General features: G+C 39.2%; 1 protein-coding gene across 6 annotated transcripts in view; it reads left to right on the forward strand.

Moving 5' to 3' along the window:
- LOC109676367 (uncharacterized) overlaps positions 1 to 27,860 on the forward strand; it is a 71,174-nt gene that overhangs the window by 21,332 nt on the left and 21,982 nt on the right. For 2 of the 6 annotated variants that reach the window (XM_074053719.1, XM_074053717.1), the window contains exons 2-4: positions 20,798 to 20,924; positions 21,133 to 21,184; positions 22,644 to 26,291. In XM_074053719.1, coding sequence (XP_073909820.1) covers positions 20,798 to 20,924; positions 21,133 to 21,184; positions 22,644 to 23,793 — 1,329 coding nt within the window. In that variant the 3' untranslated portion in view covers positions 23,794 to 26,291. Of the gene's footprint in view, positions 1 to 5,812; positions 5,897 to 17,777; positions 17,864 to 20,797; positions 20,925 to 21,132; positions 21,185 to 22,643; positions 26,292 to 27,860 lie in introns of those variants that run through there. The other 4 variants (XM_074053721.1, XM_074053720.1, XR_012441259.1 and 1 more) reach the window with 4 other exon arrangements.

The raw sequence follows: 27,860 nt of genomic DNA on the forward strand, positions 1-27,860 counted from the left end.
TCTGGGCACCACAGGAACAGGAAAGGATGAGTTTCTGACCTGCTTCAACTGACTGGGCAGGACCAGAGGCTTGACAAGGGCCTTAGTGGCTGTGATGGAACTGGGCCTCTCCTTCACAGCCTTGAAGCTTGCAGACCAAGTCACTACTCGTGCTGAGTGTCACTTGGTCTTCTCTTTTCTAGGGTTGGGGCTGGGTGGATGGGTTGAAGCCAATCCTTCTGTCAGCTACCTACTTTTGACCTGTCCAAGAACCACAGCACTCTCAGGGAGCTCTACATTAGCGCTCATGCCTCTACAGACTGTGGAGATGGCAGAAGGTCATGGGTTCCTGTGCAGCATGATCTGTGGTCCTTGGTTCCCTGCTCTTAACACTCTCTAGATACATTTGTTTGACCTGAGTGATATAAATGAAAACATGAGTAATATAAATATTAGAAGTCTCAAATCCAGGGTCAGTCCCCCAACCAATTACATTTTATGTCTGCAATAAATCCCTAAATTTACATTTATCCCTGCCTTGCCAAACTCACTGAATATGGATTGCATATGCATTTGGTGTTCAGGGTGAAATATAGATTTGGGGATGTGTTTAGGATTTGAGATTGCTCTTTCTGATATGATTGATGTTGACCTTTGCCTATGTGTAGACACTATTTCACAAATGAAGTGTAGATTAAGGTAGGGCATGAACACAGTGAAAGTAAGTCAGAGTGTTGGGGCAGCAGCAACTGCAAGACCTGCAAGGTCTTAAGGATGAAACAGAGCAGGTCTATGTTCTGTAAGGAGGAGCAAATAAGAGGAGAAAGAAGGTCAGAGATGAAGGATGATAGAAGTACAACATCTGCTCCTATAGCAGAACATCTTTCCCTGAGGCCAGCCAGTCCTTACCATGGCAGTAAAGGAGGTGTTATTTGCTGGTTCTTATTTGACATGGTCAGAGATCACAGACCTGCAGGAAGCAGAGAACATACAGGGCAGTTTGCATAATGAGTGATGAGTTTTTTATGATCAATTAAGCTATTCATTTTGAAGCATAAAGGATGGAAATTGAAGGTTTGTTCTTGCCTTGTTGTAGACTATAATGGAAGGATATCTAAGTGTAATGAGAATAGGAGGAATGGTGGGGTGGTGGTCTTTAATTACCAGTTCAGAATGATTACTTTTGTAATCCTGTGTAAATTTTCCACTGTTTGTGTTTACATTCAGGTCATTGGTCCAGTCACAATGCAGTTTGTGCCTGTCATGGAAAGTGGGAAGAAAACACAGTTTGTTCCTGCTGGATAAAATAGCTTATTAATTTCAGAGTTTATTTGTGTTGCTCTTGGTCCCAGGTTATGCTACAGAGTAAGTAAAACTCAGAATGTCCTGAGCAATAGGAGCATATATGGTTGTTTGTTCTTGGTGTTTTTTGTTAGTATCTTTTTCATATTAGTAAGATGGTGTACAGTGCCATCACCAGATATCTTAAGATAGGAAATGGTGCTCTGCAGTAGTGAGTCACTCCCACTATCCTATCTAGAAAGTAGAGATCAGGAGGATCATGATTTGAAGCCAGCCCTGTGATAATTAGCCAGCCTGAACAAACTATTTGCAAGAAACTCTCTCAAAAATACTGAACACAAGGAAGGACTGTTGGAGTGGCTCACATAGTACAGCACCTACCTAGAAAGTGTATGTCCCTGGATTCAAACCCCAGCACCACAAAAAATGGGGAATGGTGACCATGCAGAGCAGACACATGTGGTACTGAACCTACATTGCTGCCAGTGTCTTGGACTCAGTGCTAAATTCATCGAATGTCTACATCTCTGCATTGCCATTGTCCTCAGAATTAAAACATGGGGAGCCCATTTTTGTTGGGGAATTCTTCTGAGTTTAGCAATACCTGGAAAAGAAAGCAAAGCTCTGAATATTGAATTGACTCTGGATGAGAGTTTGACACCTTTCCCAATGAGCCTGTGTCATAGTGAGCCATTTCATCATGTAAGTGGGGGAAAATTGTGTGTGTGGAGGTTCCTGTGTGAAATTTCCTGTTTTGTAGGTTCCTCTCACTTCCTTCCTAAAGGTGAGCCACCATGGGCTGCATCTGCACACTGACAGTTCTCTCTAAATTTTAAAATCCATACAACCCCTGAGTTCAAACACTAGTACTGCCAAAAAAAAAAAAAAAAAACCCTATGCAACCTTCTCATCAAGCAGTGTAGGTTCAATAGGCAGCATCCTTGAGCACCTTCCCTTTTGTTTTTTTTTAGAATCTTTTTTGTGTGGAATTGCTGTTTACTTAAACAGTTAGGATTTTTTTGTGCTTCTTGCCTGTACTATTTTAATGATGAATTGATGCCTAATAAATTTTATACAGAATTGGGAAAAATATTTTATGGATACTTACATGAAATGAAATTAAGATAGTTAAATTTGATGGTATATGAATTTATCACTTGATCTTTCCTAGATATCTGCTTACTTATAGGGTTGTTTGTGAAACGTTGGAATGACAAAAATAATTTAGTTTTGTCTAGTGTTAAACAGGACTTATGTCTTCCTGATATTTTCTTTCTGTTAATTAGCATTAACACAAATGCCTGACATTGAGCATTTTAAAGTGTCATCTTTTTGTTTTTCTTGTCCAGAGGGCAAGGACAAGTTCTGCTGAATGTAAGTAATTGACAAACTAAAATATATCTCCCACCAAGGAAGCCTGTCTGACAAGAGGTGTTGGATTCTTTCATTTTCAACTCACCAGTTTATCACCTCCTCCCCAGTCCACCATCGCATCTCTCAAGGGCTTGGAGGTTGGACTTTGTGTCCATTATCCAATCAGAGTGGATGTTTTATTGTCTGCACCACTGTTCCAATGAGGAGCAACAATAGTAAGTGATTCATGTTGCCTTCCTCATTATCACCATATTTGCCATGCACCTGCTGCCATTTCTCATGCTACAGAGCTCCAGCAGCTGTGTGAAATCTTCTGACTCCCAGACCATGAGGAGGTCACCTGGAAGCATCAGAAAAAGGAAATGCTGAGATAGTGGCTGGGCATCTGCCATGCTGGGTGGAGGGGCTGTTGGAACCAGAAGCAGTGGTGGTTTTGACTGGGCCCTGTTTTGTGGGTTCCACAAAATGTGCCCTGATCATACGGTTGGGGTCTTAGGTCCTCTGCCACCTTAGAGTGGTGGTGGACTTGGGGGACTTTAACCAGTCCTAGGTCTCTGTGAGGTGACTTCATCCCAGCTCACAGCCCTGCTGGGAGTTTCTGCCTGCAAATCCCTATCTGCCAACTGAGGTGGCGGGGGATACCACCATGTACTTATGCAGTTTGTGCTGGGTCAAGGCCTCCTTTGCAGTGTCCCTGTAACTCCTTACTGTGACCTGGCTTCCCTTTGAGTCCTTCAGGTTGAAGGGAAGCATGGGCTAAACTCTGTGCTCAGTGTCCTCAATCCAGTGCTTCTTGGTGTTGCCAATAAGTCCCTAAATTTTCAAGAATTCTGCACATTGTCAGATTCTTTGGTAATACAGATCCACATGTGCTGGTGTTTGACTTCTGAGTGGCCAGGACACTTTTGGCCATTCTTGACTCAACTTTAAATTGTCCACAGGTAGTTTCTAGAATATTTTTCTGTAATGAAATGTTGATAAACTTAAACTGTGATTTAAAGAGTATTACTCTAGACAGAAAGGCACAAAAGAAGGTGATTTGCTCTCAAATAGAGGAAAAAAATGAGAGAAGAAAGAATTTGGATATAGGTAGGCATGGGGATTGGCAAAATTCATTTTCTCCTTTGATCCTTTTTGTCTTATTTGTTTGCTTGTTTTATTTTTGGGGACTGAAGTTTGAACTCATAACTTAGCATTTAAGAGCAAGTGCTAAACTGCTTGAACCATATCTCCAGTCCATGTTATCTGGTTGTTTGGATGTGGAGGGTCCACACATGAAATAAGTAAATTACTTTTTTTGGCAATGTGTTTTATTTTCTTGTATGCAAATGAGTAGGTTGAGAAATGAGATATGAGAAATCCATGGCCATCTGCTTCATTCCAGTTCTCAGAGTTTGGCCATCAGCCCTACATCGACTTCCTGTGTCCTAGCCTACCTGTGTCTCCCCTCCTTAACAGACATGTTGAATTTTCTCCAAGGATTCTCTGCGTAAACCTATATTGTCCCATTTTTAGGAGTATGCATGAAGGTCACCGTGAGTATGATAAGGGGCAGGTGCTAGGTCAAGAGGGCAAGGAGAAGTTCTGCTGAATGTAATTATCTGACAAACTAAAATATATCTCCAAAAAGGAAGGCTGATTGGCTAGGGTGGCTGGATGCTTTCTCTTTTTTTTTTTTTTTTTAATTTTTATTTTATTCATATGTGTATACAATGTTTGGGTCATTTCTCCCCCCTTCCCCTTGCCTCTTCCCTTAGCCCCCCACTGCCTCCCTTACCCCCAATTATCCCTTGCTACTAGGTAGTAACTATTCTAACCTTATCTCTAATTTTGTTGAAGAGAGAGTATAAGTAATAATAGGAAGGACCAAGGTTTTTGTTAGTTGGGATAAGGATAGCTATACAGGGAGTTGACTTGCATTGCTTTCCTGTGCATGTGTGTTACCTTCTAAATTGTTCTCGAAACAACCTTTTCTCTGGTTCCTGGTCTCCTTCTCCTATTGGCCTCAGTTGCTTTAAAGTATCTGCTTTAGTTTCTCTATGTTGAGGACAACAAATGCTATCTAGTTTTTTAGGTGTCATACCTATTCTTATACCTTCCTTGTGTGCTCTTGCTTTATCATGTGATCAAAGTCCAATCCCCTTGTTGTGTTTGCCCTTGATCTAATGTCCACATATGAGAGAGAACATACAATGTTTGGACTTTTGGGCCAGGCTAACCTCACTCAGAATGATGTTCTCCAATTCCATCCATTTAGCAGCAAATGATAACATTTCATTCTTCTTCATGCTGCATAAAATTCCATTGTGTATAAATATCATATTTTCTTAATCCATTCGTCACTAGTGGGGCATCTTGGCTGTTTCCCTATCTTGGCTATTGTGAATAGTGCTGTAATAAACATGGGTGTGCAGGTGCCTCTGGAGTAACCTGTGTCAGTCTTTTGGGTATATCTCCAAGCATAGTATTGGAGGATCATATGGCAGATCAATGTTGAGATTTTTAAGTAGCCTCCAAATTTTTTTCCAGAGTGGTTGTACTAGTTTACATTCCCACTGGCAATGTAAGAGGGTTCCTTTTTCCCCACATTCTCACCAACACCTGTTGTTAGTGGTGTTGCTAATGATGGCTATTCTAACAGGGGTGAGGTGGAATCTTAGTGTGGTTTTAATTTGCATTTCCTTTATTGCTAGAGATGGCGAGCATTTTTTCATGTGTTTTTTGGCCATTTGAATTTCTTCTTTTGAGAAAGTTCTGTTTAGTTCACTTGTCCATTTCTTTATTGGTTTATTAATTTTGGGAGAATTTAGTTTTTTAAGTTCCCTATATATTCTGGTTATCAGTCATTTGTCTGATGTATAGCTGGCACTATACATCTGTGGGTGTTCTCTTCAGTTTAGAGACCATTTCTTTTGTTGAGCAAAAGCTTTTTAGTTTTATGAAGTCCCATTTATCTATGGATTCTTTCATTTTCAACTCAGCAGTTCAGCACCTCCCCACCACTCCACCTTCCCATATCTCAAGGTACTGTATCCATTAGCCAATGGGAGTGGCTCTTTAATCATCTGTACCACCTGTGGAAATGACAATGGTAGGTGATTCAAGTTGCCTTCCTCATTATCACCATATTTACCATGTGCTTGCTGTCATTTTTCAGTCTATACAACTCCAGCAGCTTTGTTAAATCTTCTGACTGCAGGACCATAGGGAGGTCACCTGGACCTGTCAGAAGCGGGAAATGGTGAGTGGTAGCTGGGCATATGCAATGGTGGGTGGATGGACTGTTGGATCAAGAAGCTGTGGTAGGTTTGACTGGGCCCTGTCCATTCTGGAGTCTGCTCCCTGATCACACGGTTGGGGCCCTAGGTCCCTGAGTGAATGGAGGGTGCAAAGGGACTGGGGACCTTGAGCCCAGTCCTGTGTCCCAGTGAGTAGACTTAATCCCAGTTCACAGCCCTGCTGGGAAATTATCTTCAAATTCCTGTCCCACACAGTGAGGTGGCTGGGGAGCCTCCTGAGTATTTACGGAGTTTCTGCCAGGATAGGGTGCTCCTGTGCAATGTCCCTATAAATCCTCACTGTGACCTGACTTCCCTTTGAGTCCATCAGGTTCAAGGAAACCTGGGCTAAACTCTATGCCTTGTCCCCTCAGTGCAGTGTTTCTCCATGCTGCTTATCAGTCCCTAAATTTCTATGAATCCCACACATTGCCAGATACATTGGAAACATGAATCCACATGTGCACGTGGTTGGCTTCTGAGTGGAGGGGACACATATTTTCCTTTATGATTTAGCTGTTAATTTCCACAGGTTGTTTCCAGAATATTGTTTTGTAATAAAATGCTGATTAACTTAGTTCATGTCTTTAGAAAATTATTCTAGGGGAAAGCCCCAAAAGCAAGGTATGTAGGCATCTCTAGGCAGAAAGGCAATGTGCTATCAAGGAGAGGAGAAAACAGGAGAAGAAATAAATTTGGAGTGGAGAGACATGGAGATTGGTAAGAACGGTATTCTCCTGTGATCATCATGGTCTTGTGTCCTTGTTACTAGTGTTATTTTTGGGGACTGAGGTTTGAAATCATAGTTTTGCACTTACAGTGCAGAGCTCAACAGCGTGAACACTATCTCCAGTCTCTTTTGCTCTGATTATTTTGTAAATGGGGTCTGGTAAAACAATTTTGCTTAGCTGGTTTTGAGTGTAATCATGATGTCAGTCTTCCCATTACCTAGATTTACATGAAGGAGCTACAAGTGCTAGGCTCTTGGTGATTTTTTTTTCACTGCCATGGCATTTGAGCTCAGATCCTCACATTTGCTAGGCATGTGCTCTTACCACTTGAGGTACTACACTAGCCTTTTCTTCTGATGGCTTCTTTTGAGATAGGGTCTCAAGAACTTTTTGGTAGCATGGGCTTTGAACCAAGTGCTTCCTGATCTCTGTCTCCTGAGCAGCTAGGATTACAGGGATGAATCACATGGACATGGGTTCTTCATGATCTTATGGTAACACTAAAGTGTGATTTATTTGATGACTCAGGCTCAGATTTGTCAAGTTGACCTTACAATTATTTACAAACCATTTAGAGGATATTTGCAATGATTGCTTCCTAATCATTTTTTATGCAAAAAAATGGCATTTGGACAGTGGGTGGAGGAATATCTGACTTTGCAACAGGGATCCTGGAAAGAACATTGTTTGTGTGCTCCTTTTGTTGTGCAGAAATGATTGAAAGTGTGGTATAATTGTAGGTATTTATGAGTGTTACAACTTCAGAATATATCATTTCACCACTTTCCTTTTGTGGTGTGGTAGCTGGTCAGACAGTGTAATTTGTGCTAATGAAGACAAGTCTGTTAGGCCCAGGCTCAGAAAAAGACACCTTTATCTATTTCCTGATGGGCCAAAAAGTTTGTGCATTGTGAAGATGATTTGGGTGTGCCATATAAATAAATGTTTTGGTCCCTGTGTCAGTTTCCAGGGAAGAGATTCTGAAATCCTTGAAATTTCTGAGGTAATAGGGAAAGCCCCTTTGAGGCAATGCTTGCATTACTTCTAATGGTTTGTCTCAGAGTGACACCTGTCTATGACTAGGAAGGTGACTGGTGTGACCAGACAAAGGAAACATGTGCTAGGACTTGTTGGTTGTCTGTTTCACACTGTCCAGAAGTTGGAGGGACTGTACTAAGTCTGGATAATGTCAGATATGAATTGAAGGACAATTAGTTGGTGTTTGAAAGTTGGTATGTCTTGGTAACACCACATATTTGTTATCAGAAGTGATGGCAAAGAAACACAGCACAAGTCCTAACATTTGGAATCATTGGGGGAATATTTGGCAATATTACCAGACTGTTCTTTCTTGGCACTTTGGTCTTGTTTGAGATGAATTCAGGAAGGGATTGGAGTAGAGCAAAATTGAAGTATGGTTCATTAAAGAGTATACACTGAATAGACTTCATATGTACTATTTGGACATAAACAATGTGGATAGACTTAGCAAACCTAAAATTGTGGAATAGATCAGAAGGTTTTGAAAATAAACATTGGAATTAATACATCTCAATGTACATTGACAAAGATTAAGATAGCTCACTAAGGTCACATTATGTCAAAAGCTGACACTGAGTATTTCCCTCACCTTAAAGTGAGTGCATGACAACATTTTGGAGTAATGGATCTTTCACAAAGACTCAAGTCCATAAATCATATCCGTTGTGGTGATGTTGACCCAGAAGATTTTGCTCATCTTAATTACATAAAGTTGCCCTAGTGTTCTACACTGTTAGGAGAATATTATTTTTGGGTGGGGGTTGTGGTATTGGTGCTCTGTAGAGTATGGATAGTTGAAATTTCTTAGGAAGTTTTGATAGTATGTAAATTTATCTGAAGTTTTACGGATATTTGTTTATTCTGAGATTTGCTAATATGTAGAGTTTCCTAATTTACTACACTTGTCCACTTATCATTAAACAGCTTATTTCAGTGCCGTTGTTTGTACTATACTGATGATCTCTGCTATTGAGCATTTTTCCTACTTGTTCCTTCATGATACTCTGGTCCCCATCTCATCCCTTCCTCTGCCTGTCATTCTTTTTCTGTTATTTCTTTGTTTTTTTTTTTTTTGAAAATAGTGTTCTTCTATTAATTTGAAGTTCTGATTGCTATTATAAATTCAGCAAAATGATGTGCCGTGCATTTAGCTGGTGTAGTGCAATCTTGGTGATGTCCTTTATATGCCTATTTATTTACTTATTTATTACTCAGGGTGTTGTGACTGATAAGGCAGGCACTACACCCCTTGAGCCAGTCTGATAGGTGCAGCCCTTTATTAATTATATTATCACATTTTCTGTCCCCCTTCATGAAACCAATTATGTTTAAAATGTATTGTTTGTAATTTTCTGAATATGTCAAATCCTTTTCTATGTAAGCTAAATGCATTTCAAATAAAGATGTTCTGCTTCATGGACAGGACTGTCATATTGGTATGTTCTTCACTATTGTTCTTAATGCATATACAACTGTTCTTATTAAATATTCATATTATAAGGTATGATCACCTAGTCCATAGTTCACTTTCAATGACTTTAAGCAAAGGTTTTCCTTGATATCCAGTAGTGAGGAAGAAAGAAAAGAATTTTTGTTCATTTCTTAATTTCCTAACACTGTTTTCCTTTATGTGATCTACATTCTTAGCTTATATATCTTTGTTTCTGTCTAGAGAACTTTCAAAATTGTACAAAATTCAGACACTGGTAACATATCCTGTGAATTTTAAAATATTTTCTTTCTGTTTTGGCTGCATAATTTCATTCACTTTCATTTTGATTCTTTGTCCTTCTTGTTCTTGTCCTCCATTAAGCACCTATAGTGATGGTTTCGTTGAACTTTTTGTATCTCCATCTTCATAATTTCTATATAATCCTGTGATGATTTCTAAGTCTGTACTGATATCTTTATACATAGCATTTCAATTTTGCTGTTTCTTCAACATGTTTGGCTACAATCCTTTGATTCTATTTTAGACTGTCCCCAGAAAGACTTTGTGAAATGAATCCGTTGCCTATGACTTTTCAGCAATCAATATTCTCATTCTGAAAATGAATATTGGACCCAGGGCCTCAGCTTCTTAGATGCCTTATTCTACTTCCAGCTAATTACCCTTCAATTTCAACAAAAGAAGAAGGGAAAGGAGAATTATTGCACAGCTAGTTATATGCTGTGGCATGAAGCAGTGTAAGCACTGAGCTCATGCTCATAATATGCATGTCACAGACATGAAATTGGCAAAGATTGAAATAGGCACAAAACAGGGTGCAGGGACTAAAGATATGCATAGTTAAAGGGTTCAAGTCACAGGTGTGGTCTAGTTGTTATCACTCAGCTGTAGTTTTGGGAGAGGTTCTGCAGTTGTTATCCAAGGTATGGTCGTACCAAAGGATGGTCTATGGTTGGGGGCAGATTTGGTTTCAGTTCATGAAGAAAATATCTGTCTTCTCCTTCGTAGATTCCAAGGGGGTTGCAAGGTGACTGCAGAGAATGGCTCAGAGAAGAGACTGATCATAAATGGAGAGATGCCATGTTGTTTCCTGGTTTAGTTGATGGACTAAATATGGAGTCCATGCTTTTTATCAAAAGCAGTCTGAGGAACTTCTACAATGCTTTTTGACTGATGATCCACATTTCCCTGTCTCCTCATATTTTTTGTTATTTGTTTCTTGTGCATGACAGCGGATATGATATTATTTTCATGCACAGTTTTTCCATTTTCCTGACCTGGCCTAGGATCACAATTTTCCTGAGATCACAGGAAAATTCTTCCCATGGGAAAGTGAGTGTGAATTTCTCTCAGCATATTCCAGGCTCCATTTCCCAGTTGAAAAGAAGGGTACATTCTGAAAAGCAGGTTCTGCTTAACTACAATGAGTCCCCAGGCTGGACTGGGTAGGCATCAGGGAGGAGGCCTAAACTGCTGAGGGGTGTTGCTGGGTTCAGTTATTTGGGTTTTGCATTCCCCTGGTTGGAGATTTCTTCGTCTGTTTCTCAGATCTCAAGGGGTGGGTTCTGGATCCCTAGCCAGTGAGAACTACATGGGAAGTGGTGAATCACAGGTTGTTCTAAGGAGGACCCTCTGCTTACTACAGAAAATGCCTTCCAGTATCTGCCATTTTGGTGTGATAGCTACAGGTTTTCTTCGACTTAGTAATTGGACTTGCTTATTGGTATGTTCTTCATTGCTTTCTTTTTTCCTTTGCAAAAGTATAGCTTGAACCCTTGATTCACTCTGCCATCCCTTTTCTGTGAAGTGTTTTGTTAAGACATGATCTCACAAACCATTGCCTGGTGTGGCTTCAAAACATGATCCTCCTGATCTCTTCCTCCTGAGTAGCTAGGTTTATAGGTGTGAGCCACTGGCATCCTGCTTGTTCTTACTTTCTTGACTGATAATGGTTAGATTGAGGGAATATGTGTGAGAAATCCTTGTCCATATAGACAAGTGACTGATACCAACATACTGTGACTACACCAGCCTTTTGTCCTCTTGTTATTGAGGTCTCACTTCCCCTGTCTACAAATAGATCCTTCTGTGAAATCAGTGGCTATATCCTTAGATGCTGAGTGTGGACTATTCTGAGCAGACTCCTGGCCCTACATCCACATGAAGGCAATAGAGTTCTATTGGAAAAGACAGGTGCAGGTTCTGCTTTACAGTGCATCACCAAACTGGGGAACATAAGGTCCAGTGAGGAGAACTAGTCTCCTAAGGTCTGTGCCTGGAATCATGTACCGGCCCTGTCACTTTGTCAGGTGGGGTATCACTTCCCCTGTCCCAGAGATCTAAATTGACAAGGCCTAGGTTCAATAGCCAAGGAAAATTGAATGGGAAGATCTGTAGGCTGACTAATAAGCATCCAGTGGAAGGAATGATCACTGTCTAATGCTTGTAAAATGACTTTCTGGTTCTCATCATTTTCTGAATCACTGAGATTTCTTTTGATATGGACACTGTGGCTGGCACTCAATCTCAGTCCTGTTATGTGTGTGCTCAGCTAGATTGGAGGACAGAACCCAATCATCATAGAAGGCCATAGTAGTGTTTGTGATGAGGGTCCTCTCATAAGGATGAGGTTGTTAGACCTGCTTCAAGGTGTTGTAGAGACCTTGTCCTCTGCAGCACAGAGCTGCAGTCTAATGCCTTAGTTGTCTGGAGTGCCTTGTAGCCTTCCATCCTAAATAGAGGGTGTGGATCTGCAAAGATGGGCAGTACCCTGTCATTATGTGTTCTACCTCTGAGTAACCTCATCCATCCTGGAGCCCTTGATTCTCTCCCCAAATGAGGTGATGATGAGAGGTAGTAGATTCCCAGCAGGAGAAGCTATGATCCTTAGTGTCCCTGCTCCTACCAAACTTCTCAGAGTAAAATTGATGGCCCTGAGTTATGTAAAAATGTGGGAGCAGGGTTTTGAATGTACAACCAGATCCCAGACCTGTCCTACTTAGGATTTTTGTAAATTCCTAAATTTACAGAGAGCTCACATTGCACAACTTACTGCAGTGGTGGTTCACAGGCACTTGGGTTCCAAAGGAGAGTTGAGGTTGGAAATTTATTAAAGTTTTATGAATATAATTGATGCTCTCTTTGGCCTCTGCCTACACAGCATTTTCAAAAAATGAAATGAAGATTGAGGCAAAAAACGTAGGGTGTCAGTGGCAGGACAACCCCAACAACAGAGTGTGCAGGTGCCTCAAGGAAAGATGAAGCAGGGCTGTTTTTTCAAGAGTAGTAAAGAACACCAAATATAGTAAAAAGAAGTTGAGAGTGTATGGTTAAAAGAGGGCCTCAAATTAGGTCATGGACCAGAAATCTTAGTCTTGAGATTGTGTTTCATGTAATAATAAAGGAGGACTTGTATAGTGGCTCAGGCTGAGGATGAATTAGAGACTGCCTGGAACCAGTAGAGAATTTCATTAGGATACTTTGTATAGTTAGGATTCTTTTTCAGATGATCAAGGAAGATTATGAATTTGAGGCAGAACTTGAGAGATCAAAACTGTGTGCTTCCCTTGTTCAGTATCTAAAAACAATGGGAACACGAACGATGGTGGAGTGGTGGTCTTAACCACTAGTGTTACCAAGATTACTTTGCTTGGGTAAGTTTTCAGTTGTTTGCATTTTCATTCATAGAATTTGTCTAGTCAAAATGGAATTTTTGACAATTGAGGAAGCCTGTCATGGACCGTGGCAGTCAGAGACCTGTAGGATCTCCAGCTGAAAGAAAGGATTTATTCATTTGAGAGGTTATTTTGCTTGGTGATATATTTAAAAAACTGTGTTTGTTCTTCATCACGGGTTCTGGCACAGAATTACTAAAACTCTTAATATATCTTGACCAAGAGTTGTAACTTTGATTGTTAACCTTTCCCCCTTGAAGTGGTATGTAAATAAATACTACTTAGGTGGTACATGGTACCATCCCAGATAAACAAGGATCACAAAAACTGTGATCTTCCTGATTTTAACCTTAGAAGTAGTTAGTATGACAAGTTTGAGCCACCAGGGTCTAAAAAGTTCTTTTTTTGGTATTGTGTAATGTAATCATCTTTTACCTTGGAAATTCAAATAGCCATTGTTGGAATGTTATTGATTGGTTGGCTTGAAGTACAAAGATAACTCTAGGAGGAAATCAAGAAAAATAATACAGATAATCCTATTTTTATCACTTTAATTAAAACCTGAGTATCTTTTATTCATTTCTTTTTTGTTTGTATCATTTTGTTTAGTTTTTTCCAGTGCTTGGGAAAGAATCTGTGGACTTGCTCATGCTCAGAAATTGACCTACCACCAAGCTATTCATTTCTTTTCTAAAGGATTCACTTATTTTTATATTTCAATGTTTTTGGTGAAGTGCAAATATTTCATGAGCCCCAATCTCCAAAATAACCACAGCAAAAAGACTGGAAATGTGGCTTAATTACTAGAGAATCTGCTTTGCAAACATAAAACCCTGAACTCAAAGACTTGTTGACCAAAAATAAAAAGCAAGGAGAAAAATGCAGAAAATGATGCTATATAACTCAACATTTTCATCAGCCCACTAGATGCAAGTGTTACAGATTTCATTCATGAACTCCAAATAAAAGCTTTTTTAAAATTTATTATTCATATGTGCATACAAGGCTTGGGTCATTTCTCCCCCCCTGCCCCCACCCCCTCCCTTACCACCCACTCCACTCCCTCCATCTCTCCCCTACCCCTTCAGTACCCAGCAGAAACTATTTTGCCCTTATTTTTAATGTTGTTGTAGAGAGAGTATAAGCCATAATAGGAAGGAACAAGGGTTTTTGCTTGTTGAGATAAGGATAGCTATACAGGGAGTTGACTCATATTAATTTCCTGTGCATGTGTGTTACCTTCTAGGTTAATTCTTTTTGATCTACCCTTTTCTCTAGTTCCTGTTCCCCTTTTCCAATTGGCCTCAGTTGCTTTTAAGGTATCTGCTTTACTTTCTCTGCGTTAAGGGCAACAAATGGTAGCTAATTTTTTAGCTGTCTTACCTATCCTCACCCCTCCCTTGAGTGCTCTCGCTTTTATCATGTGCTCAAAGTCCAATCCCATTGTTGTGTTTGCCCTTGATCTAATGTCCACACATGAGGGAGAACATACGATTTTTGGTCTTTTGGGCCAGGCTAACCTCACTCAGAATGATGTTCTCCAATTCCATCCATTTACTGGCGAATGATAACATTTCATTCTTCATGTTTGCATAAAATTCCATTGTGTATAGATACCACATTTTCTTAATCCATTCGTTGGGGGTGGGGCATCTTGGCTGTTTCCATAACTTGGCTATTGTGAATAGTGCCACAATAAACATGGGTGTGTAGGTGCCTCTGGAGTAACCTGTGTCATAGTCTTTTGGGTATATCCCCAAGAGTGGTATTGCTGGATCAAATGGTAGATCAATGTCTTGCTTTTTAAATAGCCTCCAAATTTTTTTCCAGAGTGGTTGTACTAGTTTACACTCCCACCAACAGTGTAAGAGGGTTCCTTTTTCCCCACATCCTTGCCAACACTTGTTCTTAGTGGTGTTGCTGATGATGGCTATTCTAACAGGGGTGAGGTAGAATCTTACTGTGGTTTTAATTTCCATTTCCTTTATTGCTAGAGATGGTGAGCATTTTTTCATGTGTTTTTTGGCCATTTGAATTTCTTCTTTTGAGAAAGTTCAGTTTAGTTCACTTCCCCATTTCTTTATTGGTTCATTAGTTTTGGGAGAATTTAGTTTTTTAAGTTCCCTGTATATTCTGGTTATCAGTCCTTTGTCTGATGTATAGCTGGCAAATATTTTCTCCCACTCTGTTGGTGTTCTGTTCAGTTTAGAGACATTTCTTTTGATGAACAGAAGTGTTTTAGCTTTATGAGGTCCCATTTATCTATGCTATCTCTTAGTTGCTGTGCTGCTGGAGTTTTGTTGAGAAAGTTTTTACCTACACCTACTAACTCCAGAGTATTTCCTACTCTTTCCTGTATCAACTTTACAGTTTGTGGTCTGACATTAAGATCCTTGATCCATTTTGAGTTAATCTTGGTATAGGGTGATATACATGGATCTAGTTTCAGTTTTTTGCAGACTGCTAACCAGTTTTCCCAGCAGTTTTGTTGAAGAGGCTGCTATTTCTCCATTGTATATTTTTAGCTCCTTTGTCAAAGACAAGTTGGTTATAGATGTTTGTCTTCATATCTGGGACCTCTTTTCTGTTCCACTGGTCTTCATGTCTGTTTTTGTGCCAGTACCATGCTGTTTTTATTGTTATTGCTTTGTAATATAGTTTGAAGTCAGGTATTGTGATACCTCCTGCATTGTTCTTTTAAGTGATTATTACCTTGGCTATTCGTGGCCTCTTGTGTTTCCATATAAATTTCACGGTAGATTTTTCGATCTCTTTAATGAATATCATTGGAATTTTGATGGGAATAACATTAAACATGTGGATTACTTTTGGGAGTATCAACATTTTTACTCTGTTGATTCTGCCAATCCATGAGCATGGGAGATCTCTCCACTTTCTATAGTCTTCATCAATCTCTTTCTTCAGAAGTATATGGTTTTCCTTGTAGAGGTCTTTCACATCTTTTGTTAGGTTTACACCTAGGTATTTGATTTTTTTGAGGCTATTGTAAATGGAATTGTTTTCATACATTCTTGTTCAGTTTGCTCATTGTTAGTGTATAGAAATGCTAATGATTTCTGTATGTTGATTTTATATCCTGCTACCTTGCTATAGCTATTGATGATGTCCAGAAGCTTCTGAGTAGAGTTTTTTGGGTCTTTAAGGTATAGGATCATGTCGTCTGCAAATAGGGATATTTTGAAAGTTTCTTTACCTATTTGTATTCCTTTTATTCCCTCTTCTTGCCTAATTGCTCTGGCTAGGAATTCCAGTACTATGTTGAATAAGAGTGGAGATAGCGGGCACCCTTGTCTGTTTCCTTAGTTTAGAGGGAATGGTTTCAGTTTTTCACTGTTAAATATAATGCTGGCTGTAGGTTTGTCATATATAGCTTTTATAATGTGGAGGTACTTTCTTTCTATTCCTAGTTTTCTTAGAGCTTTTATCATGAAATGGTGTTGGATCCTATCAAAGGCTTTTTCTGCATCTATTGAGATGACCAAGTTATTTTTGTCTTTGCTTTTGTTAATGTGGTTTATTACATTTATTGATTTTCATATGTTGAACCACCCCCACATCCCTGGGATGAAGCCTACTTGGTCGTGATGAATAATCTTTTTGATGTGTTGTTGAATTCGGTTTGCCATTACTTTGTTGAGGATTTTTGCATCAATGTTTATTAAGGAGATTGGCCTATAGTTCTTCTTTTTGGACGTGTTTTTGCCTGGTTTTGGGATAAATGTAATACTGCCTTCATAAAATGTGTTAGGTAGTTTTCCTTCCCTTTCTATTTCATGGAACAGTTTAAGGAGGGTTGGTGTCAGTTCTTCTTTAAAGGTCTGATAGAATTCGGTAGAGAATCTTCAGGTTCTGAGATTCTGTCTTCTGTTCTATTCTGCTTGATTGGCCTTCCGTTTTGTTTTGCAGGTCTGTTTCATTCTTTTTTCTGAGGTTTTCCATATCTTGGGTCATTTCCTCTTTAATTTGGTCTATTTTTGTGCAGAGTTCATTTATCTGTTTATTCATTGTGTTCTCTCTTTCACTTTGGTGTTTAAACAGTGCTTCTATGGTTTCCTTTATTTCTTCTTTTGCTTTTGCAAATTCTCTATTTTTGTTGTCTTGGAATTTCTTGAGTACTGGGAAAGGTGACACTGCACCTGCATTGTCAGGCCTGCGTGTTTATTTACAGTTCATGTGGGAAATGGGTCTTCCCCCCTCTCCTGTGCAGTTTTCCTCCCTCCGCCATTCTCACAAGCTTTCCCGCTCCTGGTTGCTGGGCATGTGTCCCCGCTCCTGCTGGAGCCTCTCCTGCCTTCCCGGCTTGTTTATTTACAGTTCCTGGATGTATTCCCTTCCCCCAATCTTTGGTGCTCAGTGCACCCCACCCTCTTTCCCACGTGTCTTTATTGTTCTTATTGTTTATTACTCGTTTCTCTTTTTTCCCCGGTGGAGGTCGGTCTGTCCAGGGGCTATGCTGCTCTGGCCCAGGCTTGTCTGTGGGAGTACCGTGGTACCACGAAGCTCACCTGGTCTGCGACTTGCCAAGCCATCTGGGTGCCGGCGACTCTGAGCTGGCTGGAGTTGTGGAGGGGTCCAAGTTTTGCCTCTTCTCAGTGATTTTGCCTGCAAAGTGTGTTTCAAGCGTCTCCCCAAGATTTCACTGTAGGAAGGTCGCTTTCTGCTTCCTCCCTTTAGCCACCATCTTGGAATCCTCAAAATGAATCCAGTGAATTTTTTCCAAAGTGTCACACATTCTAAGCTATCAAGTGGAGTTTAAATATTGTAAAACTATAAAATTCAACAAAGTCTGGTGTTCTGGGAGATAGTGTGTTATCAGTTTGATGGTGCATAGTATTTGAAGTAAGGTGAACTACAGGTAAATGATGGTGGGTGTTCTTTCCTTTCTAAATGTATAACTGTTGTTAATATGGTACTGTTTTCTCTTCAGTGTTTTGACTTTGACATGTATAGTTATTCTGGATTTACATTTCTCTATGAACGCATGAAGATTATCTGTGAGGGTATGAGTAAAATGTAAGTACATTTTGCTAATGTCATATATACTCAGTTTCTGAATTTCACATTTCATTTAAGTGGAGACTTAAAATGACTGAATTGATCTCAACCAGCAAAAACCCTTGTTCCTTCCTATTATTGCTTATACTCTCTCTACAACAAAATTAGAGATAAGGGCAAAATAGTTTCTGCTGGGTATTGGGGGGGGAGAGGGAGGGGGCGGAGTGGGTGGTAAGGGAGGGGGTGGGGCAGGGGGGAGAAATGAACCAAGCCTTGTATGCACATATGAATAATAAAGGAAAAATGAAAAAAAATGACTGAATTGAAATGTTCTTTCTCAGAAATATCAGTATAGAGGCCTAGAGTTTTCTCACTAGTAGATCAGAGTAAAGGAACATGATAGGTTACCAGAGTTATATCCTCAAGTTTCTGTGCTGATCAATGGAATCTTAGGCTTTATAGGGCTACTTTTCAGCACTGAGTGTGTTCTTCACCCTTGAAGTTTTTATGAAATTATTGCACTATTTGGGTTTTCCCAAATTAAGGAATGCAGATGGCACATGTGCTAGGTAAAAAAGATCTTTCTTTCCAAGAAAGGGGATGAACTCGGGAGGTAACAGTGATGACACGTAGCTAAATCAACTTTCACTGCTGGTACATTATTCCTTGTTTTAATTCTGTTCTGATGGTGACAGTCTAGAGGACTTTTCTGCTGATTCAGGCTCAGGGTGGGTAAGAGTGAGCATGACTGCAGGAAGAACAGAAAAGTGTAAGCATTTTCTTTGCACTATTTTCTACAAACTGAGAAAATCCTTTTTCCATCTTATCCATTAACCTGTGTTCTTATTTTGACCCTTTGGAATTAGAAAAAGTATTAGACCTATTTCTTAAATACTTTTTGGGTGATGTCTTTGAATGTGTTTCACAAACAAGTATGTGTGATACTGAACTAAACTATTTTTACTTTTATTTCACTGGTGATGGTTTTGGAGTCTTTTTTAGAAGTCTTCTCCAGGATGTGAAAAATAGTTCTGATTAACACTCATAATAAGTCCTGTGGGTATAAGAAACAATTTCAGGACTCTATTTCATAATTAGAATTAGAGAAATATCAGTGGAGATCACATCAATTGCCAATCCATTTAAGCATTACACATTTTTTATTTATTTGGATTTCTAACACTGATTTTATTCATCTTATTCCTAAATCACAGACATAGATCCTGATTCATACATCGTATTTTATGTTGAATAGACATGTCCATTTCTCAATCAAGTTCTCATTCATTAGTGTATGCAGTACACTAATTCTTTTTTTTGGCTTTTATTGCAGATGTTTATCCTGACTTTTTCTCTTTTGCCACTCTACTATATTAACGTTCCACTTTCATTTTGTATGTTCCTTGGGTAATGACTTTCAAAATGCTCTTCTTTTTGTGTTACTTTCACACAGAGACTTTACACATAGTTCTTATTATGTGTCCCTGGATAATGCTGAATATATGCTAGTCCTTCCTTAGTTTTGCAAATGCTGGGATGACAGGCACGTGACACTATGACTTCAAAAGTATTCAGATTTTATGTTTCCTATTTCCCATGTGATTTGATCATTGTCCATGATATTGGGCAATACAGTATGTGATTTCAAGGAGGAACTGGATTTCAGATTTTGTGCTTTTACGCACCATTGTATGATGTGTCTCCTGTCATGAATCAATTTTCTCTTACTTTAAAGTCAAAGGAAGACTGGTTCTCTTTCCTCTGAGGCCTATTTGTTAATTTCTTTCTCATAGTGCAGTGTCCTTGATAATGCAGTTGAAACACTGTTTATCAATATTATATAGTAGGACACTTTGTGTTCTTTCCCTTGCTCTCTTCCATTCTTCTTCAGTATGTTTCCTTTTCTGACAGTGGTTCTTGCTATGTAGATGAGTCCAGTGTTGAATCTGTGATTTTCTGGTGGAATTCCAAGATTAGGCCCACAATTGGGTCAAGGGATCATATTCTTAGTCCCATTAGTTTTCATTGCTGTTTGCAATTTATGACCCTAAATACACTTTGATAGGTAGTTTTGTTCATGAGTGTTAAGGTGTATTTTGATATTGCACAATTGTACACAGCTAGGTGATGTGATGACTTGTTTAAATCCCTCTATTTATATTGCATGTGACACACTTCTTCTTTGTACTATATGTTTTTGCATGCTAAAGCAAAAACTAAATTTATCTGAAAGGTCCTCCATGTGTATTATTTAGCTTTAACTTTTGGTTAGTCTATAAGAGACCAGGTAGAAGCTTCCAAATGTTCTCTTTTCATACAGTCATCAAGGAGGTGCTCAATTCCAAGGGAAACTTTTTACAAAAGAGATATTAAATACTGTTTTTTCATACCAATTTTCTCTTCATAACCATGAGTGCATTGTGGGTTCTCTTAGTACAAACTCTCTGGTGGACATTGTAGATATGTGCAAATAATCATAAATAGTATGTATACAATAAGATATTATTGGAGTAAATTGTTTTTAGGACATTCTCCCCTTTTACCACTTTATATTTGGTTTGGTAAGGTTCATCTCATTAGCAGTTCTGCAATACCAGAAGACATGAGGCTTTATTCATGTATTAAAAACATTATTTCTCTAGTCAGTTTTCCACTGATATTACTTTAATTGGAAATAAGAAGGATCTTGTCAATAGAGTGCTACAATATCAGTGTGTAAAATGTAATTTTTGTGACCATGTTGTGCTTTGAATTTAAGAAATAGGTCCAGTGAGATGTAAGAATTACCATGAAGTGACTGTGAGGATAATGGAGAATGAAATTGTGATAAAAACAAAATGCATTGAATATGTGGAGACCACATCACGATGTGTACTTAGTACACAGATAGTGTCTGTTTCCACTACTGTGACACTCACAGTTCTTCTCACAAATGTGTGTGTGACATATTAGGAGCCCCTGAACTTTGAGGATGTTGCTGTGAACTTCACCCTGGAAGAATGGGGCTGTTTGAGTCCTTCTCAAAAGAAGCTCTACAGAGAAGTGATGCTAGAAACCTATAGCAACCTGTCCTACATAGGTAAATATGGCATCATTACCTTACAAAAACTGTGCCCTAGTGTTGTGAATCATTGATGTTTTTGCTTTATGAGATGTTTAAAAAGGGCACTAATGGTTCATATACATCCTTATTTTATAATACAATGGAAATAGCTGAAGTCTCAAATTGTTCTTTCACATTGATTAAATTCTAATGATTCCTCTGTGTCTGTACCTTACAAACAAAGAAGAAAATGAAAATATTGAAGTGGACTTCAGCAATCCGAGAAGAAATATGAGGTAATTTGTGCTAACGAAAATAGTGAACATCAAGTTTGTCATTGACAAGAAGTTTGAAAACCATGCATTTGAGACCACAGTTTGTATTTATAAGTTTTGAAATCCCTGAAAAGTTTCTCTAATATCAGACAAAGAAATTAAGCATCCAGAATCAAAAAATTCAAAATCTGATATGTGCCATAATTCTTAATATATTTTGTCCTAAGAAGTCGCAAGGGACACTGTCCTATTGCTCAATATACAAAAATAATCCCACACTTTACACAAACTGATTTAAGTATATTACATCAAATTCTGAAACAGTAGGATTATCATGTGCACTGACTGGTATAGACTGTCCCATTTTCAACCTATGTCCTCGTGTTCATTCTTGTATTTCACAACCGTACATGCTTTTGATCCAGGGTATCTCTTTTTTTTTTTTTTCATTTTTCTTTTATTATTCATATGTGCATACAAGGCTTGGGTCATTTCTCCCCCCTGCCCCCACCCCCTCCCTTACCACCCACTCCGCCACCCCCAATACCCAGCTGAAACTATTTTGCCCTTATTTCTAATTTTGTTGTAGAGAGAGTATAAGCAATAATAGGAAGGAACAAGGGTTTTTGCTGGTTGAGATAAGGATAGCTATACAGGGCATCGACTCACATTGATTTCCTGTGCGTGTGTGTTACCTTCTAGGTTAATTCTTTTTGATCTAACCTTTTCTCTAGTACCTGTTCCCCTTTTCCTATTGGCCTCAGTTGCTTTAAGGTATCTGCTTTAGTTTCTCGGCGTTAAGGGCAACAAATGCTAGCTAGTTTTTTAGGTGTCTTACCTATCCTCACCCCTCCCTTGTGTGCTCCCGCTTTTATCATGTGCTCATAGTCCAATCCCCTTGTTGTGTTTGCCCTTGATCTAATGTCCACATATGAGGGAGAACATACGATTTTTGGTCTTTTGAGCCAGGCTAACCTCACTCAGAATGATGTTCTCCAATTCCATCCATTTACCAGCGAATGATAACATTTCGTTCTTCTTCATGGCTGCATAAAATTCCATTGTGTATAGATACCACATTTTCTTAATCCATTCGTCAGTGCTGGGGCATCTTGGCTGTTTCCATAACTTGGCTATTGTGAATAGTGCCGCAATAAACATGGATGTGCAGGTGCCTCTGTAGTAACAGTCTTTTGGGTATATCCCCAAGAGTGGTATTGCTGTGATCCAGGGTATCTCAGTAGGCACTTTAATTGTATTTCAATGTAGTAAAACTCATTAACTGTTGTTAAGCACCTAACATGGAAATAGAATTATGGAAATAAAAATGACCACAACTGTATCAGTAATAATTTTCCTCAGGCACTGCTGCAGAACATGTAGTACATTAGTGTTCATAAATCCTACAAAAACAAACAGCATAACGTCTCTTAATAAGTCATTAATAGGATAACAATGGTAATCTTTGTCTGTTTTGCAGACCTGAAGTGTTAGAGATACTGCATGAGCATAAACAACATATTCAATGTGGAGAATCCTTTCACCAGACTTCAGAGAATATTGTAACCAAGGAAACTCTGCTTAGAATAACACCATGGCAAAGCAATATATGTAATGCTCATGGGAAAACTTTCACTGATTGCAAGTCTCTTCTAATCCATGAAAAGATACACAATGTAGTGAAATCTCACGGATGGAAACAGTGTGGAAAAGCCTGCCCTCAATCTGATACCTTGCACATTCATGAAACATCTCACAATAGTGAGAAACCCTATGGATGTAAACAATTTGGGAAAGCCTACACTCATTCCAGTAATCTTCATATTAATGAGAGAATTCACAGCGGACAAAAACCTTATGGATATAAACAATATGGGAAAGTTTTCACTCAACCTAGTTATCTTCAAATTCATGAAAGGACTCACACTGGAGAGAAGCCCTATGGATGTAAGAAATGTGGGAAAGTTTTCACAAGAGCCTGTTACCTAAGAAGGCATTCAAGAACTCACACTGGGGAGAAACCCTATGGATGTAAGAAATGTGGGAAATTCTTCACCCATGCATGTTACCTTCGATATCATGAAAGAATTCACACTGGCGTAAAACCCTATGGATGTAAGCAATGTGGAAAAGTTTTTACGCGAGCCTGTTACCTTAGAAAGCATTCAAGAACTCACACTGGGGAGAAACCCTATGAATGTAAGCAATGTGGGAAAGCCTACAGTGATTCCACTAAACTTCGTATTCATGAAAGAACTCACAGTGGAGAGAAACCATATGGATGTAAGCAGTGTGGGAAAGCATTTAATCAAGGCAGTTACCTTCGTAGACATAGTAGAACTCACACTGGAGAGAAACCCTATGAATGTAAGCAGTGTGGGAAAGGCTTCTCTGATTCCAGTTACCTTCGTATTCATGAAAGAACTCACACTGGAGAGAAACCCTATGGATGTCAACAATGTGGGAAAGTTTTCACTGGATCCAGTTACCTTCGTATTCATGAAAGAACTCACACTGGAGAGAAACCCTATGGATGTAAGCAATGTGGGAAAGCCTTCAATCAACGTACTCACCTACAAGTGCATAGAAGAACTCACACAAAAGTGAAAACTTATAGACGTATGCAATGAGAGAAAGCATTCACTCATTCCACTCACCTTTGAAGACCTGAAGGACTCACAGTGAAGACAAACCTTTTAGATGTAAGCAATGTGGGGAAAGTGTTCACATGTCCCTCTACACTTAAAAGACATAAGGTTACTTAGACTGGGGAAACAAGCTATGGATATGAGCAATTTGCAGTGACATTAACAAATGTGAACTCATTCTGCAGAGAAACTCTATGAATGTAAGGAATGAGAGACAACCTATACTCTCTCCAGTATCCTTCATACTCATCAAAGAATGCAAACAGGACAAACCCAGTGGATATAAGCAATATGGAAAGCCTTCCTTAGTTCGAGTACCTTTCATGTACCTGAAAGAACTCATGGTGTAAATAAACACTAGTGTCATGCCAAATATGATAAAACATTCATATATCCTTGTCTTGGAAATCATGAATGATCTCAGAAACACTATCAATGTAAGTAATGGAAGAATGTTTTAACATTTTCCAGTACTCTTTGATGGAACACAATTCACATTGTAACATAGTGCTTTACATGTGTGTAATGTGGCTAAGCCTTCACACATTCCAGTGCTCCTCTAAAACATACACGATTAAGAATGGAGAATAACTGGATTAGGAAAGCAGTGTGGAAAATCTTCATTCATTTCCATGACCTCAAACATGAAAGTCCACACACTGGAGAGAAAATTATAGCTGTAAGCATAATGAACCTGTCTGTATTCATTGTATTCACCATCAAACATATGTTGTAATACTATCTGTGACAAACCTTACAAAAGCAACATATAGGGGAATATATTCTGTCATTCCTATTACCAAAAAATACATATAAGATATCACAGGTTAGTGAAACTCTGTGTATTTAAGTAATGAGTGAAAGACTTCACATATCCTGTTTCCTTTTAAAAACATGAAGGAACTCCATTCTCACACTCATGACACTGCCCAGTTTATGTATCTTTTGTTAGAGCATGCCATGTCTCCTGCTTTCCTCCAGATACATAATGAAAAATGATGTGAAGAGAAGACTTGACTCATGACTGTTGCTTCCCGGGAAAGGACTGTACCTCCAAGCCACACATCACATCCAGTCTGTTTTATCCTAGTTATTTTGGAGCAAAGACCTGTGAACTCTTTGCCTATGATGACCTCCAATCATGATCCTCCTGGTTTACCCTCTCAAGTACTAATTTATAGGCTTGAGCCACTGGCAATTGGCTTATAAATACTTAGAAATCTGTGGAGAATGTATGTCTACATTTTTTCTCTAGAACAGTCTTTATTCTTCTTATTGTGGTGCCAGCCAATAAAGACAGACACATGGAATCCTGCAACAATAGACTTATTTAAGTGGTGGAAGTGGTGGGTTAATAATTTCCTTGTATGTGCTACTGGAATTTGGACTCAGCACCACATGCTCTCTGCCCCGGTTTTCTACCACTTAAGCCACATTGTCATCCCTTTGTGTATCTTTTTGATTGTGACTTTAAACATGCTCTTCATTTTATAGTGAGACAGGTACTTTTTAACTGGTTAGGTATAATAGGTGACTTTCAATTTGGGATGTTCCAACTTCTATTTTCCAAATGCTGGGATGAAAAAGCAGTGTTACATGACACAGGACAGTCACCTTACATTCTGAAAGACAAGCATTTGCAGGCAGTAGGGGACCTAAAGTCCCAGCAGTGGGATTAGGTCCCACACTGAGCTCTAGCTGACAGCCTTGAGCTGCATCACTCCAGCTGCCTGTTCCAAAGGTCTCTACACCAGGACTACAGATGCCCAGTCACACTCTCAAGTTTTGTGCTTCTAATGTGTACAGATGAATTTCCTACAGTACTGAAGCCAGTAGAAATCACATAGCTGCTCTATGTGATTTCTGCCTGAGAACTCCCACTGTAGCAGACAGAGCAAGTATGTCAAGTGTGCTGTAGGCAACTTGGATTTGCTGTCACTGGTGCACTCACTGGATGATTGGTGCATGTGATTGACCAGCTGTTCTGATTGGCTAATGGATACAGGGCCCGCCTCTCAAGACTTGAGTGAAAGGATAGGGATCCTATATGTAACTGAGTGATTTCAAATGGCAGAATCCTTTCTCAGTAGTTGCCAGATCCCTTTTACTTACATGGAGACCAGTATCAGTTTGAGTGGGAGCAATAATTGCTGCACAACCTGTCCTTATCTTCCAAACCAGGCTCTTCCTTTTTGTCATGATCTTTGGGACCTTCTTGCTCATTCCTGCTGAAACTGAGACAACAGGTCTGCTGAGAGAACTTCAAACTCAATATTCCATGTCAAAAACTCATGTTAGTTAAGGAGGAGATACACAGGAATGCTAGGCCACAGGAAGTCAATGTAGGTTTGATGCTCTAACTCTAGATATCAGAATGAAGCAGATGGTGAGGACTTCCTCTCAGGTCATGTTTCAATCTATCAATGATCAACAGAAATTAAAACATGGAAAAATATGAAATAAACCACTAATTTCATGTATGGAGAAAAATATATTTGTATGGCAATTATATTTCATAAAAATTTAAGAGAAAGGAAAAGGAGATATGGCTGGAGGGCAGGGTGTATTCTGTGGAAGCTTGAAATAAAGCCCTGTCAAAGCATCATATATTTAATTAGCTTTTCCTCTAGCCAAATTGGGTGAAGAGTTTCTGGAATCTTTGGTGGTTGTCACGAATTGATTTTGTTAATTATGGTTAATTTGGTCAAGGAGGAAATTTCAGTGATGAAGGTGGCTTTGATATCACACATAGTTGTGGTTAGTATAATGGTATTGGGAATGTCTACAATGATTTTGGTACCACAGGAAGCAATTTTAGCCATGATAAGACACTGTTAATAAATTTTCACAATTTGGTCCAATGTTTCCAAGAAAGTTGGAGGCAGAAACTCTGGCCCTATTTGTGCTTGAGGCCAATGATTGGGAAAATCAGGAAACCAAGGCAGCTCTGCTGATTCTAGAAACAGCAAGAAATATGCCAGTGGGTGAATGTTCTATTTACTGTGCAAACCAAATGTTAGCAGGAGAGGAGAGCCAGAGAACCTAGAGAGAAGCTACATTTTACTACAGATTCATGAGCTCAGTATATAAAGTGTCTTCTAGTAGATCCCAACTACTGGAAAAAACACTTGTAGTTTCCTATTTCTTTTTCAGGATTTGGGGATGAATTCAGGGTGTAATACATGCTCGGTGTGCATTTTACCACTTGAACCACAAAGCCAGGCTAGAAGACAAATTTTAGACACTACTCACATGCAGGAATAAAAATTTGGAGGACTCTATTTGTGACTTACTGTATAACAGTTTCTTTAGTTTTTGACCTTTGGAAAGTGTGAAGTGTTCCAATGAAGTGGTTTTATGTGGATTTTATTTTGCACACATGTTATCCATGGCTGTTGTCCAACTTCCAACCCTCTTCTGGACTCTCATGACTATCTTTGCTTTCAGACATGTGCAACATTACTGCCCCCCATATCATATTGAAATGCATATGTGTATCCATACGTCTCCCCCATCAAATTTCCATTCATGTGAGTATGCATATACAAAGGGCTTGGGACCAACCTCTTGGATCGCTGTTTTTTTGGGGGATGGAACTGGGGTTTGAACTGAGAGTTGGCAGGTGCTCTTACCACTTGAGGCAGTAGTCCAGCACTTTTTTTCTGATCAGTTCTTTCAGGTGGGGTCTGTTGAACAATTTTGCATGTGCTGGCTTTGTACCACAATCCTCCTGATCTCTGTCTCTTGAGATTTTAGGATTACAAGGATGAGGCTCTGTGACTGGGATTTGTTTGGGTTCTTTTTGTCACGAAGACTGAGCAGGAACTCAATAATTTTTTTGTGGTCCTGGAGTTTGAATTCAGGGGTTCATGCTTGATAAGAACTGTACCACTTTAGACCATCTCACTACTGCCATATCAACACCACCTAATAAGAGCCAAGGACAAACAATCAAATATGCTCCTATTGCTCAGGACATTTTGAGTTTTACTTACTCTGTAGCATAACCTGGGACCAAGAGCAACACACATAAACTCTGAAATTAAGCT

The sequence above is a fragment of the Castor canadensis genome, chromosome 14 (genome assembly GCF_047511655.1).
Source record: "Castor canadensis chromosome 14, mCasCan1.hap1v2, whole genome shotgun sequence".
Taxonomy (NCBI): domain Eukaryota; kingdom Metazoa; phylum Chordata; class Mammalia; order Rodentia; family Castoridae; genus Castor; species Castor canadensis.